The 16636-nt window shown below is 37.0% G+C and overlaps 1 protein-coding gene across 1 annotated transcript in view; it reads left to right on the top strand.

The window, feature by feature from the left end:
• The window catches only part of RASSF6 (Ras association domain family member 6), a 28919-nt gene extending 12283 nt beyond the window's left edge, over positions 1-16636 (top strand). Inside the window, exons 2-10 of the mRNA XM_045532455.1 lie at positions 243-321; positions 3761-3903; positions 9326-9423; positions 10517-10701; positions 12071-12172; positions 12496-12547; positions 13465-13583; positions 13678-13775; positions 13877-16636. Coding sequence (XP_045388411.1) covers positions 243-321; positions 3761-3903; positions 9326-9423; positions 10517-10701; positions 12071-12172; positions 12496-12547; positions 13465-13583; positions 13678-13775; positions 13877-13952 — 952 coding nt within the window. The 3' untranslated portion in view covers positions 13953-16636. The remainder of the gene's footprint in view (positions 1-242; positions 322-3760; positions 3904-9325; positions 9424-10516; positions 10702-12070; positions 12173-12495; positions 12548-13464; positions 13584-13677; positions 13776-13876) is intronic.

The following is a 16636-nucleotide window of genomic DNA, read 5'->3' as shown; positions in this document are numbered from 1 at the left end:
GAACTGAAAGTACTGTTATCGCATTTTATTTTTATTTTTGTTGTTTTTTTGTTTGTTTTCTTGTTGGCTATTTATTTTATTTTATTATCTTTTTTAATCTCAATAGATTTAGGGGGTACAGTGTTTTTTGTTACATGGACAAATTGTATAATGCTGAAGTCAGGGCTTTTAGTGTAACCGTCACCAGAATAGTGTACAAAGCCTATGACAGATTGTTACTGAATGTATTTTTTTTTTTTCAGAGAACAACTTAATTCTTTATTGAAGACCTATAACATTTTTTATGGGAACCAGAAGAATCTACATATTTTATATGATCAGGTAAGTTCCTCAAAGAAATACAATGCGGTTTGATTCACAAAAAAATATTGGGGAGAAACAGGTGAAGGTTTAACTTGGTTAGGATTTTTATTTTTAGACTACATCACAAAATCCCGGGCTTGGAACATTTGTGACTTTCTAGGCATTTGTGAGATAGGAAAGCATTTTAAAACAATTTTAATGACATGTTTGCCTTCTGTTTTAAGAATGGAGTATGGGGCCGGGCGTGGTGGCTCACGCCTGTAATCCTAGCACTCTGGGAGGCCGAGGCGGGCAGATCGCTTGAGGTCAGGAGTTCGACACCAGCCTGAGCAAGAGCAAGACCCTGTCTCTACTAAAAAAATAGAAAGAAATTAGCTGGACAACTAAAACTATATAGAAAAAATTAGCCGGGCATGGTGGTGCATGCCTGTAGTCCCAGCTACTTGGGAGGCTGAGGCAATAGGATTGCTTGAGCCCAGGAGTTGAGGGTGCTGTGAGCTAGGCACTCTAGCCTGGGCCACAGAGTAAGACTCTGTCTCAAAAAAAAATGGAGTATGAATATCTTTTGAATAGCAATTCCACTAGAAATCTATCATACTACTTCCTTACAAATGCACCAGGATGCATACAGAAAGCTGTTCACTGAGGCATCATTTGTAATTGAGAAAATTTGAAGATATCTTGAGTCTCTAGCAATGGTGGATCATTCAAGTAAATCCTGACATATCTGTAATATTGAGTTTTTAATCTGGTTGTTAAAATGAACGAGTTAGAGTCAATCAATGTGTACTGTATCATAATAATTCTTCAGCATGTGTTGATATGCTAAGAATGCTTCAGTTTTCAATGACCTACATTAAGTTAAAGTGATAAAACAGTAAAGATTTCATTGGACCATTTCTTTCTATCTCATACCTTTATGAGCTGAAAGTACTGTTATCACATTTTATTTTTGTTGGTTTTTTTGTTTGTTTGTTTGTTATTACCATTAGAATTTTCTACTCCTGACTTTAAATCTTCAAATCTGATGGCACAGCATGGACATTAGGCCACCAAGATCTAGCTTAAATCTGCAGTTTGGACAGACAGAAATTTGCAAAGCAATCTGGCCTTTACTACTGAGCTTACATGATTAATTCAATTGGCATTTCAATTATTTTCCCAAATTTAATAATATACTGAAGCAAATCACTACTCCCTTTATAAAGAAATGGGCCTAATTTTAAATTATTTAAATGTTGTCCCATATCTTATATCTTTAATATATGTAATTGTAAAAATATAAAATTTAGGGAAAAGTAAAAGTTTAGGAAAACAATGATTTATGCTTTCATTCAACTCTCTCCACAAAGTTCATGCTGTAAGTTTGTTTCCTTTAGGAAAATGTTTGAGTTTAGGTGTCACCAACATCTAACTTGCATTTTGAAAGGATCTCTCTAGCTACCGGGAGTATGTGGAGGGGCAAAGGAAGAATGAGGTAGACCAGTTAGAAAACTATTGCAGTAATCCAGGCTGGCAACGACAATAGATTGGACCAGAACGGTAGTGGGGGAAGTGGTGAGATGTGGCCAGATTAGGTATATATTTTTAAGGTCGTGCTGACAGGACCTGCTGATGCATTGAATGTTAGGTGTGAAAGAAAAAAGAAAGGAGGATCTAAAATTTTTGACCAGAGCAACTAGAATGAAGGGCTATTTACCAAGCTGGGGAAGGGTGAGGGAGGACAATATCTATGTCAGAAAGAGCAAGAGTTCAATTAGGAACACATTAAGTTTGATGTTGAGTAGGCTGTTTGATAACTGGAGTTCAGGGGGAAAGTTTGGGCTAGAGATATAAAATTTGGAGCTGTTAGTTTAGAAATGGTATATAAGGATCCTTGAGATGACCAAGGATGTTGGTGCAGAATAGATTCAGAAGAGAAGAGGTGTAAGAATTGAGACAATGAGACTAGACAGTGTAAATAAGCCTTCAGGGATGGTTTATTTAGTTAATCTCTGAGGAGATACTTTCTGATATTAGAAAATATTCTGAAATTCCTTATATAAAAAACATAGCCTTGTTGATAACAGTTGGAATATTTCTTCTTGAAAGCAAGAATTAGATAATCTCAGAAGAGCAATTAATCTGAGTTTTTGATGTAAAGGATTAATTGGGATCTAATTAGGCAAAGAAAGGATCCTATACATAAATAACTAACCCATTTAATTTGCATCACATCTGGCCATTTCAAAGAATAAATTATATTTGTTGAAAATAACTGACCTCTTAGTAATCTGAAATGTGAACTCAAAAGTGGGAGAAGGAACAAAACTTTGTTTCAGGAGTAACTCCAAAGTAGGTTTATCAGCCAAAGAAATAATAAGCGGTAATATTTATTGAGCATCTATTGAGTGCCAGGTCCAGTGAATTAGGGATTATTACAATGTCCATATTTCAGAAGAGGAAGCTGAGGCCTGAAAGTGGTCAGTGATCAGTCCAAGGCCACACAGCCAGTAAGTGGCAAAGCCAGGGCTCAAACACAGGTCTGGCTGATTCCAGAGTCTGGAGTTTTCTTTATGCTCTCAAATAAGAATTGAGTTATGTATCTTGTCTAACAATTGATTTTTCATAATAGTAGTTAATGGATGCTATAACAGTAATTCGATGATTGGCATATGACTCTTCTTAGTTTCTATATTTTCCAAAGTTTCTATAATAGTAACACATTACTTTAACAACAAAAAAGAACTTTTACATATAAAAGAGAAAAATAGATTATATTTTTATAGAAAATAAATCCTATGGGAATGTGCTTTGGTTATACTTCCTTATATCCACAGTATAAGCAATGTTCAATCCATGTTTGCTAATACTTCTTTGTTTGCATGATGTTTCCTTCTTTTTTTATACTATAGTATTTCTAATTTAAAATAAATCCTTCAAATACTACTGATTTTACAAAAATATTTCTATAAGGTTTTGCATTTACAGTGTGTTTTCATATACATTATTTTACTTGTTCTGCATAATAACTTTGTGAGTTGCATTTTTTTCTGTTCAGAAATGAGGAAACAGCTGCTAAATCTCTCAATAGCTGTTTCTTCTGATTTCTAGTTTAGTATAGTTTTTAAATTTGCTTTAATTTTAAATTAAACAGAATTATGGAATTAAAATTCCACTTAATCAAAGTGTCAGAGATCAGAAAACATTTTAACATACTATGCCCTCTGCTGGACATGCCATAACCATTATAACTTTGCTGGCATAGCTGTTTTCAAAAATAAAAGAATGTTTTAAAAATAGAATTATTTTTCAGAGAAATTTTCAGAAGGCAAATAATCTACCCTTGATTTTTTTTAACATATTAATATTTCTTTTGGACTTAATTTCTACATCTTCAGTTCATCCTCAGTGAAAACATTTACCTTTTATAAATAATATAAAAGCAATTTGGAGGGATTATTGATTTCTTCCTTAGACTGAAGATGGCAAACTAATTGTTGAAGGAATGCTGGATATTTTCTGGGGAGTAAAACGACCTATACAGCTGAAAATACAAGATGAGAAGCAAATCCCTTCTTTTATGATGTTGACATCACCAGACTTCCTTTCCAGCGGAGGGTAAGCTGTCTTTCATGGTTTTAATTCATTGGAAGATGATCTGCATACCTACTTCTATTGTATGCACTCTCAAAGAGGGAAGCTTAAGCTTTTGAGTAATGCCCCAGCAACCCCATGAAGAAGATGTTCAGAAACCAGTGTTCTTTGAAGTGAGGTAATTGGTGCAAGATCCCAAAATTACCACGTGGTGTAACTGGACTGGACTTAGTCCTTACAGGCTCCAGATAGAGCCTGTGCTCTGGGCCCCTCTGTTGTATCGCGTCTCTCCTGGGGACGGTGCTCCTTCATTGGAAAAGACACAACGAAAGGCAGAATTTGGTTAGTCCCGGCCTACTCTCCCCCCAAATTTATAATTTATAGGGGATAAAATTTAAATTTCGCCTCTTCTTGGAACAAAGGGCTTTTAATTATGTTCTATCCAATTGCCCTGATCCCATTCAACAGAGGACTGCAAAGCACATTCGAAGTTAAATAAACAGACAAAACTGTTCCCTTTGTGGGTTTATGCAACGGTACCTTGATATCCAGTTTGGACTGATTTTTTCATTACCTCTTACAATTTTTAGAAAAATTAATATTCTCAGCAAGAATCATACCTACAAAAGTTTCTTTCTTCCTTCCTTTTTCCTTCCCTCCCTTCCTACTTTTTTCCCTCCCGTCCTTCCTTCCTTCTTTCTTCTTCCTTCCTGCCATCCTTTTTAGTCCTTAACTTTCCAACTCATCTCGCCTTTGTGCACACATTGAGATACTAAGCCTGCTCTTCATACCATTCATCCTCCCATCCATTATTAGATGAGTTGGAGTTCTATCAGAGGGAAGGATGGAGAAAATGCTGTCAGGACAATTTTCCCTCTCTGATCTCTGGCCACAATGAAGGAAAACAAGACATCACCTTCAGGGAAGTCTGCTTTTCCTTTGGAGAAAATATTTAAGCTCCACAGTGATTTTCACCTTGCCAATATTTTCTAAACATCATGCTCCAGCAATGCTAAACATTTTGCAATTCCCTGTGCATATCATACAGTTTCTTGCTCTCCTGACTCTCTGCCTGGAAGTCTACTGGCTTTTTGACACCTATTTGCTGAGTCTCTTCTATCAATCCTTTAAGAATCAGATCAGGTAACATGTTCTCCAGAAAGCTGTTTCTGATCCTTCAGTCTGCACTAGGTGCACTGACAAATTTTCAATATCACATTCAGAGCACACAGTCAATTATACTTTTATGCACCTATCTCCCCTCTCTATAGTGCAAGCTTCTTGGTGGTAGGGAGTGTGCCTTATTCATTTTGCATCCCAGTGCCCAGCAGTGTGCCTGGCACAAAGTGGGACTTCAAATTATAGTGTAGAGCAAAGCCCCCAGAAGCGTGTGGTTGAATTACCTCTGCTTTGTTGTGACAACTCTGTCTCTCTCTCTGCCTTGTCTGACTGGTCTCCCAACAAGCTAAGCATTGCCAATGAGCTCAGGGTCCAGTGCTTGGGGAAGAGCAGAAGAGAGGCTGTGGCCTTAGGCCACCCAAGGAAACCCTGCATCCCTCACTTCAGGTACCAGGTGATGGATGGGGCTGATGATCTAAATGTCTAGCAGCAGCACTTAAAAGGAGAAATTACCCAGGGGCCCTGCTTTTAGAAACCTGTACAAAATATGAATTCACAAAATTAGCTATCATACTTCATATTATCTAAGAACTCATCACAAAGTTCTATGAGCAGCCAGCTCCTTTTGATGCATTCTAATTTTTTGATTCATGAAAACTTAATAAGTATAGAGAATTAAAGAAAGATGTCAAAGAGACACTTATATCACATTAAGCTATTATTACTTTGAGGCTATCTCAAGATATCTTAAGGTTGTATTTTATTTTTAATTGACAAATAATAATTATATATATTTATGGGGTACAATGTGATGTTTTCATACATGTATACATTGTAGAAGGAGCAAAAGAGGCAAACTGGCATACCTATCACCACAAAGATTTATCATTTCTTTATGGTGAAAACATTAAAAAATCCTCTTTTAGCTATTTTGAAATATGCAATATATTATTATTAACCAAGGTATTTTCTAATTTCTCAAATTCAAAACACATGTTCCCAGCAATTCTGACTTTTGGGATGAGTTTCAAGAGCCCAAGTAGACAAGATAATATTGATGGCTCTTCATATACTGTAGCAGATTATAAAATAATATCCTCATGACACACCTGCAGCTGTCCCCAACCTTTTTGGCACCAGGGACCGGTTTCATGGAAGGCAATTTTTCCACAGACCAGTGGGGGTTGGGAGGGATGGAGAGCCGTGGGGAGCGGCTGTAAATACAGACGAAGCTGCGCTGGCTCACTGGCTGCTCACCTCCCACTGTGCAGCTTGGTTCCCAACAGGCCACAGACCGGTACTGTCTGCAGCAGCTGGTTTGCAGCAGCGGGTGGGTAGGTTGGGGACTGCAGTTCTATAGAATCCATTTGGATTTGCATTGTTTATACACACTCGCAGTGCATCAGCTTTTTCTGGTGGGCAAGAATTAGCAGAAAAAAAATTTTCACTCTTTTTACATACACACAGACTCATATACACACAAGAGCAACATTAGATTCAGTTGTGATTTATTAGCCAGTGATAGTTCGTAAGAATCAGCTGAACATTCAGGCAGACAGACAGGTACAGCATAATTTGGAATGACTTTTTCCTGGCCTCTGGTTCTCTAATGGGGTGCTTAGTCACCTAAGGTCCTTTTTTTATCTTTCAATTCAGTCCTAGACACCCTTACTCTGGCTGCCACCCTTAAGGTAACATTTATCTAAATTCTGAGCCTCATATTGAATTGTATAAAGAAATGGACTTTTCCTTATTCTTAAACTTCTCCCATGTTCCTTTTCCCATACTGGGCATCTGGGGGCAGAACTTGCACCTCTGCTCTTTCAGGACCACAAATTTGATGTCCCAGTGGGTGAACATAGAGTGAATGATGTAGGAGTTGTCTATTCAGCTGCAAGAAAAGCTGCCATCTTGTGTGTGTGTCTTTCAGTTCACTCTTTGAGAGAATCGTCAGTCTTGTCATGCTTGTTTATTTTAATTATGTTTGAAATGAATCACACTGAGGAAATATCAACTTCATGGGAGTGGTAGGAGCTTAAAAATAAATCAGTTTGTTTGAGCTCTGACCACTTGTTATCATTTATGGGAAGGTTTCTATGGGCAGTACTTTGATCTTTCAGATCTGGTCCAAGTGTTTTGGAAATTTTTCATTAATAAAAAGAAAAGAACAGCCTCTTTAAGGTTATGTTTGCTTACATTATTTTTCCATTTCTATTGTTAATATCTTTCCAAAGTCAGATTTTGCATATTTCTGACAAGTCATGGCAGAATGACATAAACGGCAGAAACTGGACAGGTGTACATTTGAATAATGTCAATAGTGTTTTTTTTTCCTATAATAAACGTGGAGAAGTGATTATATTCTATTTGTCTGTCAAATTTCTACCTCGTTTTTATTTGGCAACTCATAGAAAACTTCCCGACAGTTGAAATTTGCAAATGGTTTATTACATCCTGAAGTTTGGTCACAGCAACACAAACAGTCCTGTGTTTGGGCAAGTTAAGCTATTAATATTGGATATTACATAAAGTTCTAACCAGTTTTCTCTTGAAAACTCTGGATAACTGCCCTCAAGCTTAGTCATGTGCACAGTTGGGGTGAGACTTCAAATTATACAATGCAGAGCTGAAAACTGGTGTGCTCTGATGTAGATGGTAGAGAGGAAAAGGAACCAAACTCTGAATATGGCAAGCTATGTTTGGCCCCTGTATTCATGTGGCACCACAAAGCTGTAAGCAAGTGAGGAGGACAATTGCCACATCTTGCAATGTCACCAAGAATGGGTCTGGCTCTCTTCGTGTTTCTTATCTTCCCCCCTGTGGAAACATCAGGTGGCTTTGCGTTTTTAGTTTCTGTTTTTCTTAGTACTCTGTCTTTTCTGTTGCTAACCCTCTTTCTATGACAATTATACCTGCCCCCTTTTGATTGCAAATCTGCTATCGACTGGAGAAAATGGATAACTCTATCTGCCTTAAAAGTAATGAGATTCTGAGTCAGGACCTAATAGTTCTCCTTTGAGTTAAAACTATAACCTATCGTTGGACTGCATGACATTTTTTTGGATTGGCTATATTCTGGAGAGTAAAGCTGGCTAGAAATTTAACAAATATATTGGAATTGCCTTATATACTTCGTAAGGCTATTGTGAGAGTCAAATGATATAATAAGCACAAAAAGACTTCAAAAGAATTCAAAAGTAAAGGGCGAAAAGGATGATTTTTTTAAATATTCATTACTATTAGTATTAATAAGTATTTTTTGTTGCCACCAATGATATTTGGGTAGAGTTAATGCCACAAATTCCCTATAGGTGAATATTTTTCATTATAAGGAAAACAGACATTATAAAAGAGATTCTCAAATAATAGTGTCCATTTGCCCAGAAGGATCCAGGAATGCTTCGATCCCTAATGGTTTTTGCCCCACCGTGAATGAGATGGTTATAGATGATGGTGATGATGATGATGATGACAATGAAGATGAGGATAATTACAATGATTTATAATGCATATTCAATGCTTACTCTATGCAGGGCACTACTTCAAGAATTTTATACAAATTAATTATTTTAATCCTCACGACTACCATATTCTACCTCATACTAGTATCATCCCCATTTTACAGGTGAGGACTCTGGGACACAGGAAGGATAAGTAACTTGTTTAAGGCCACATAAATAAAATAAAAATGAGTGTTGGCCAGATGTAAAAATAAGCATTTGTCAGGATTTATTTATTCTGGGCACTAGAATGCATCGAAAACTGCTGGTATTCTGTATGAAATCAATTTTCCATCAAAAAAGTTTATCATATATTTTTCTCCCTTGTGAACTGCATCCTTCATGATAGTCAAGGGCCTTAAAGACAGGTACAATATCTTATTATTTTAGAGCCACTCTACCTAACAATGCTTTGAATACGATAGGTACTCAATACATATTGGCAGAAGGACACTTTTATATTTAAACTTTCCTAAGAATATTATGAAATATCTTTATAACGATTGATCAGGTTGGCTTCTACTAATTCTATTTGGACATTTTACAGAATATATAATATGTGAACTTGTGTTGCAGTGTGTAACTGAATTATTGTGTCAAGATGACAAGACATGCTTTTTTAATAGTACAGGAAGTGTTTAGAACACATGCTGATCACTCTGGTGTGAATATAATTTTAATAATATCATGTAATTGTTACAACTTTATGATGTATCTATCTACAAAGGCCCACAAGTAGTATTATATTAATATTGTAAATCTAAATACCATCCTAGGCCTTCATATGAATGGAATTGATGTCATTTACAAGATTTATTACTTTTCAGGAGAATGACACGCTGGGGAGAATTTGATGATCTTTATCGTATTAGTGAGATGGACAGGACCCAGATTCCAGTGTCTGAAACAAAGAATTCCCAGGAAGGTCAGTATCCATGTAAAGTATGACTCTTAACTGTTTCCCTGACATGTAACCACTTTTACATGCCACTAGTCAATAAACTCATTTTATATATATATATATATTTTTTTTAAACTCTCTTAGAAGCATAGTAACCTAAGTCACTACAGTGCTTATATGATGTTTAAGAACCTTACTTTGCAATATAAAAATATGATTTTTTTTTTTTTGAGACAGAGTCTCACTCTGTCACGTGAGCTAGAGTGCCATGGCATCAGCCTAGCTCACAGCAAACTTAAACTCCCAGGTTCAAGCAATCCTCCTGCCTCAGCCTCCCGAGTAGCTGGGACTATAGGCATGCGCCACCATGCCCGGCTAATTTTTTCTATTTTTAGTTGAGGTGGGGTCTTGCTCTTGCTCAGGCTGGTCTTGAACTCCTGGGCTCAAGCAATCCTCCCACCTCGGCCTCCCAGAGTGCTCAGATTACAGGCATGAGCCCCCATGCCTGGCCTCCTTTTGCTTTTATAAAAGATGGAAATAAAATTCTTCCAAGGCTCTACATACCACATAAATAGCTTCTCAAGGATCTTTCTGTAGTTCTATAGGGAAAACAAGGCCCAATGTCTCTTTTTTAGGGTAGGCCCAATGAACTGAGGGCCAAAGTAAAATAGAGATCTAGACCTGCTTCTGTCATTGATAAGTATGGTGTCCGTGGAAAGCCACTTCAACTCATTGTACTTTATCTCAACTATAAGGGATCATACTCTGATAGAGTATCAGGTTTCTTATAGCTCTAATATTTTGAAATGCCATGTAATGCACTCCCCTCAAAATAAATTAAGATTGAAAGAATGCTCAAACACCAAACATGTGATCATCATGGTCATTTCTTATGAGACCTAAGAATTTCAGACGAGACACTGGGGAGGATTTGCTGAGTCAGTGTCAAACACCATTTAATAAGTAGACATATAGCCAAGCAGTTGACTATAATGCTTTTTAAAAGCCAGGAAGTAGCAATATTCCTAAAATTGATAGAGAACATATACAAATCCACCCAGGATACAAGGAGATAGGCAGCTAAATGATATGGGCTTATAATCTTTATTCTTCCCAGACTATTTATCTTATCACAGCAGCACTCTGAAGCCACATGCAAATGAAGAGCCAGAATCCCCACTGCTCTATAGAACCATGAGTGAAGCCACCCTGGTGAGAAAAAGGAGGAAGTCTCCAATGATGGGCAGAAAAGACAGACAGAACCATAGGGCCTCTATTAATGGACACTTCTATAACCATGAAGTGAGTGATAATTCCATTAATGTAATTTAAAATAATGTTGCCTATTGCACTAACAATACCACTCAATTTAACTTAGAATTAAAAATAATAACAATAGTAGTACTATGTCTAACATTTACTGGGCACTTCCTATGTTCTAGGTATTTAGTGTTTTAAATAGACGTTTAATGAATTATCTCGTTAATCACTGAAACAATCCTATGAAGCAGGTACCATTATTTTCTGTACTTTATATATGAGTTAATCGAGGTTCATGGAGGTTAAGCAATTTGTCTTAGATCACACCACTTTGAAGTAGTAACTCTGAACTTGAACTCTTGTCTGGATCCAGAACTCAAGTTCTTAACCAACGGGACAGGTGAACTTCACCTAAGTGGCAGGCACTGTGCCACGCATTAGAAACATACAGATGAGTCAGCTGATGCCTCAGCCAGCATGGAGCTCAGGGCATGGGAAGGGAAACCAACATGCCAACAATAATGTCAGAATAATGTAAGGGCTACGATAGAGGTTGGTTCAAAGGACATTTGGACACTAACATTTACATAAAAAAAGAGTCAGCCACAAGCCTACTTATTCCCATAAATCAAACTTCTCATTTTGCCAGTGTTTTCCATTGGCTATTAATACGTATTATATTTAAAAGGGATTTTATTTATTTTAAAATAAAGATAATGATCAAATTGTGAGTAAAGAATCCATGGTTATATATTTGTTATGATGGTTTTATGGTACATTACTAATCCCTGAGAAGAATGTCCCAAATTTATCTGATCATAGAAACCTTTTACCAAGTGTCATCTGAAAAACTGACTCTTGATTAGAAAAACTTGTAGGAAACATTCTCCTAGAGCCTCAATTGATAGTATTTTTACCCCAACACTCAGTTGAGAAATACGCTGAACCATACGAAATTGCCAACACTGGAACATTTCTGACCTACCAAAATGCAGTTACTTCATATGGTTCAAACTAAAAACAATTTAGAATGATTATTCTCAAGCAGTAGGAAGGCATGGCATGTGAGTTTGAAAAAGCCTATTCATGTTGCTTTTAGTTTGTTTTTGGTTATAATATTTGATTTATTTTGAAATCTTAAACTACCCTGAAGAGGGATGTGATTACCTGGTGAAAATGTCCTGAACATCCTCAAAAGATGTTTCACCTGACTTACTCTCTAAATAATATAAAGTTTCTTAAAACAATACATAATATTCAACAACAACAAAGAAAAGCAAAAACAAAAAACCAAATATTTTTAAACAGGTGACCTTGTATTTTTTTGCCCCATGGGAAGACCAAAGTTCAAGGTATTAACTATTGTTAGTTTGATATAATTTTAAGGACTGATATGATAATTTTTTTCTAGACATCAATTTTTACTCCAGCCTTTGGATCAGAAACTAAGGTCAGAATAAACAGTACCATGAGAACTGAAGAAGTAATAAAGCAACTTCTCCAAAAATTTAAGGTAATCTTCATCACTAAACTGAGCTATATATATCTTACCTATAATTTAACTGCAGACAAATAAATGCACTCTTCTGAAAAAGATCTATGAACATGTAAATCTAAATTGGATGTTCAGTTCTGAAGGATTCTTTCTTGTGTATAGCACCATTTAGTAACTATTCCCTGAGAAATTATATTATCCCCAGGGGAGCAGAGAAGCTTTTGGGTCTGAAAGTAAAAAATGGAAGTGAAGAAACAGATGCATAATTTGGATCTAGTCAGCTTAGAATACATTATATGACAACAAAGAATTCATGTGTGTTCATTTTTTTCCATTGACAGATTGAAAATAGTCCCCAGGATTTTGCTCTTTACATTATTTTTGCAACAGGAGGTAAGAAAATTTGATCACTCTTTGTGCCTGATCCAGCGTGTTAGTTTTCTGCCCACGGGAAGGCAGAAGGGCAGTTTATTTCATTCTGTGGAAAAAAGGAGGAAGGGTGGGAGGGAGGGAGGGAGGGGAGGGGGTTTTAGACCATTATTTATATTCTACAATTTCAGGAAAGGTAACCTAAGAATAATAAGAGTTTATGATACAAAAGAGTTCTCTCGTTAGTCAGACATTAAATTATCTGAATGGAGACCAGCACCCCTGGGAATCCATGGAGGCTTCTCTAGGAATTGCTAGGTGCCCTTGTCTTTTGGGCTTCTTTCTTTTGGGCTTTCACTTTTTGCTCTGGCTGTGATGGGATTCACGTTTGCACACCTATTCTCTCTCTCTCGATCTCTCTCTGACCTTGTTATTCCCTCTTTCTTAGCACAGGGTCTGACACGCTGTGGGGGTGCTCTCTCTTCCTCAGTAGAGAAGCATATTTAGAACTCGATGATGGGGTAAACGGTTAGAAGCAGAACACTGGAAAGGCATTTTGTGACTATGTGTGGGGTGCTAGCAGCAGAGCGTGATAGATTAGAGGATATAAGGCGATAGTGAAATTTTTTAAAACCTCAAAAATGAAAAATTTTAAATGTCACATTGTAGAAAAAGCCCAGGTTATAACTTAATGTGCCACAATGCTCGAGCCAGAAGTTGAATAAAATAACACATTCTGATGTCAGAACAACTTTAAGAAACAGAGAGCTGGATCCCCAAGCACATAAAAAAATCAAAGTCCTTATAAATTAAAAACTTAAATATATGGTATTATTTCTTTCCATGTAAACTAAAGAAAGAAAATGAATGGGAAAATTGTCTTCCTTCTTTTCCTCTAGTGTGAACTCCTGACTGTGGTTGACTCTTGTTTTCACTTGCAGAACAGAGACGGCTAAAAGAGACAGACATTCCCCTACTGCAGAGGCTCCTACAGGGACCTTCCAAAAACAATGCTCGCATTTTCCTCATGGATAAAGATGCAGAAGAAATCAGCAGTGATGTACGGATACTGTCACCCTAAATCTGTTTTTGCTTCCCTCTGACTCAGCACCTTTCACATGAACACTCTGCTTTTGTTTTTTTTCCTGTCTTAGGTGGCTCAGTACATTAACTTTCATTTTTCACTCTTGGAATCCATTCTTCAAAGACTAAATGAAGAAGAGAAAAGAGAGATTGAAAGGACAGTAACAAAGTAAGTCAAGAGCATCCACGCTGGGTGCTTGGTTCTTTAATAGGTTCAATGCACAAAATGTGTCCAATTTTTAATACTTTTTCTCTTCTTCTCATTTTCAGATTCAATACAGAAAAAGCTATTATACTGAAATGTCTTCAGAGCAAACGGGCAGTGAAAACAGAGACTACAGTTTAACAGTACAGGCCACTGTTGCTAAAACGCTTCAACAAAGAGAGATATTACTATTTGATGAATGCGTAAACTCTGTACTTGCATTCATACAAGTATGTATGACCTTGAATCTATAGAAAATTGAGTGTCGGAAAAGCTTGTTTCTCCTTGAAGTGATGAGGTTCCCTAGGGTTCACAACTGGACTAAAATGAGCTTGAATTTAGTTTCAGTAACTGAAATAAGCCTGGATACCGTGTATTCCAAATTTCTTTTATAGTAAAACATGTAATGAACTCGAATATAAATGGTGTCTTCAAATAGGCAGATTAATCTTCTTTTAGCTTGAACTCTCAAGAGAACTGAAACATCATCAACCGACTCAGAAATGACTCAGAAGTAAAAGCTGCCAGTTCTTGAAATAAAAAAGAAGTACATTTTTACACTGTCCAGGAATCTGATGGCGACAGCGTTTCACAGCTCCTTGAAAACTCTGGCATTTTCATAACATCTAGGACTATCTTTATATGGGTAGGTGACTTCTGGCTGTCTGGAACATCAGAGCTGTCTGTCCTTTGGGAAGGAAAAGATTATGGACTCTGTTAAAAAATCCGAATTGCAGTTTCTCAACCTGGGTTCTTCTTTTTGCTTCTCTCTCTATTCTACTGCTGACTTCCCAAACTATTCTTAAGCCTTTTTAAAAAGGTTAGTCGAACTCTTTTTCTTTCTTTATTTTTCCAAACAAATACACCACAGATACTTAATATATTGCATCAGCTAAAACAAAACTTGGTCCACAAGTACTTATTTGTTGCTGAATGAATGCAATGGAATGGATAAAGCAAAGCTGTTGTAGCTGAAGCTAGGCAGAGAATCTGGAGCTTTTACCCTCCTGGCATCTTTCTTATTCTACAAGACAGCTCTCAAGGTAATTGCAGGTCTGCTTAACCCATTTGAAAAAACACTGAGAATGAAGAAATGCCGCAAGTATCATCTATGATTTCATTATGAGCTCTATATTAAAATGGAGTTTTACATAGCATTCTTCCATTCTCTAAACTAATTTCATTTGCATTCCTAATAAGCATTGTATCAAATTATTTGATCACATTACATGTACTAAGGAATAAGGTTGTATATAATAAACACAGCTGGAAGATTAATTATCAATGTTAAAATCTGAAATATTTTTAAGACAAAGGTATTACTTCTCAGTATGACCAAAACCTAAACTGGATAAAGATAAAAGTGTACTATGGCCTTTTTAATCCTAGGAAATCTCTCTTCCTGAGTAAAACAGAGGCTTATCCTTTTATCTATTAATTAATAAGAAAACAGTCTCATCTCACTAAAATAGGATAAATGTAATAGTTAAAATTCAGAACACTATAAAAAAGTTATAGTGTCAAGTGCTTGCCATAAACAAGACAAAAGATTAATCTTTAATAGATAGAAAGTCTATAAATTGCATAAGAAAAAAAGCCTTGCATAGAAAAAAAAAACAAGGTCAATGGTGTGGGAAAAAAAAGTCACAGAAGAGGAAATGCAATAGCTACTAAATATATGAAAAAAAAGTCTCTTAACAGTGATTAATTGTATTAATCTGTATCCAATCAGGAGACAGAACCCATGCAGTAATTTAAATAGGGGGAATTTAACCTAACGAATTATTAAGCTGTGATAGCAGAGTAAAGATAAAGATGGAAAGAGAACTCTAACGCTGAGGGAGAGAACTCTGAAAACGAAAAGCTTGGAACAGGGGTTTCTGAATTCAGAGGTTATAGCCCACTGGATAGGAGAAGTTTGCTGGGTTGCCCAGGCCAGAGCAGGACCACGGGTGCCAGGCAAGCAGGTACAACCCTCTGGAGTGTAGGTGACCTGAGGCAGGTGGGCAGATGTGCGGAGGAACTTGGGGCTTGCTAAAAGGTGGCAACAAAGGAGTCAGGGCTGCTGCTGCAGGCTCTGCTGGGACTGAGAGCTGGAGGGACCTCCTTTGCAGGAATCTAGTACAGCTCTCTTTGTGATTCGGGGTGGGGCATCTCTGAGGCTGCGTAGAACAAAGGTCGGGCAAGTGGCTCCCTAGTTGGCCGGCCTCACAGGACTGTCTCCATGAGTGTGCACCCAGCGGAGGTGAAGACATGGAGAGCAGTGATTGGAGCAAAGGGACAGCCTAGCCTGGGGCTCTAGGTTTTCCCACCACTGCCCAGATCAAAAGCTGGAGAGGCACGTAGGGGAACAAATGCTGGAGAAAGCTGCACCTTACAGGCAACTAGCCCTGGGAAAACTACTCTGGGCAGAGCAATAGGGGGAAAAAGCCTGCTTTTCAGGATCCTGGTCTGCCAGTACCTAGGAATCTGGAAAGATCTCTTCTTCCTGCACTGTTTCTCCAGCGCCCTCTACTGACAAAGCATGACGTCGTGCAAGCTGTAAAGGAAACATTTTCAGGGAGCAAGTAACAGTGAATTTGGAGCTGGGAGACAATAAAATATATAATAGTAACCCCTAAAAGATATTTGTTATATTATTATTTATTATGACAAGAGGAAGTAAATATCCTAAGCATTCAAAAAATAGAAAAAAAGATGAAAGAAGGAAAGAAACATCTACTCATAGAATGTTATGTAGCCATTAGAATTGTTTCCAAATAAATTTTAATTATAGGGATAAGTTTTCTTTATATATAAAAATAAGAATATATACACATATATTC

This window comes from Lemur catta, chromosome 19 (genome assembly GCF_020740605.2).
Source record: "Lemur catta isolate mLemCat1 chromosome 19, mLemCat1.pri, whole genome shotgun sequence".
Taxonomy (NCBI): domain Eukaryota; kingdom Metazoa; phylum Chordata; class Mammalia; order Primates; family Lemuridae; genus Lemur; species Lemur catta.
Note: the sequence above shows the minus strand (reverse complement) of the source record. Positions and strands in the feature narration are given on the sequence as shown.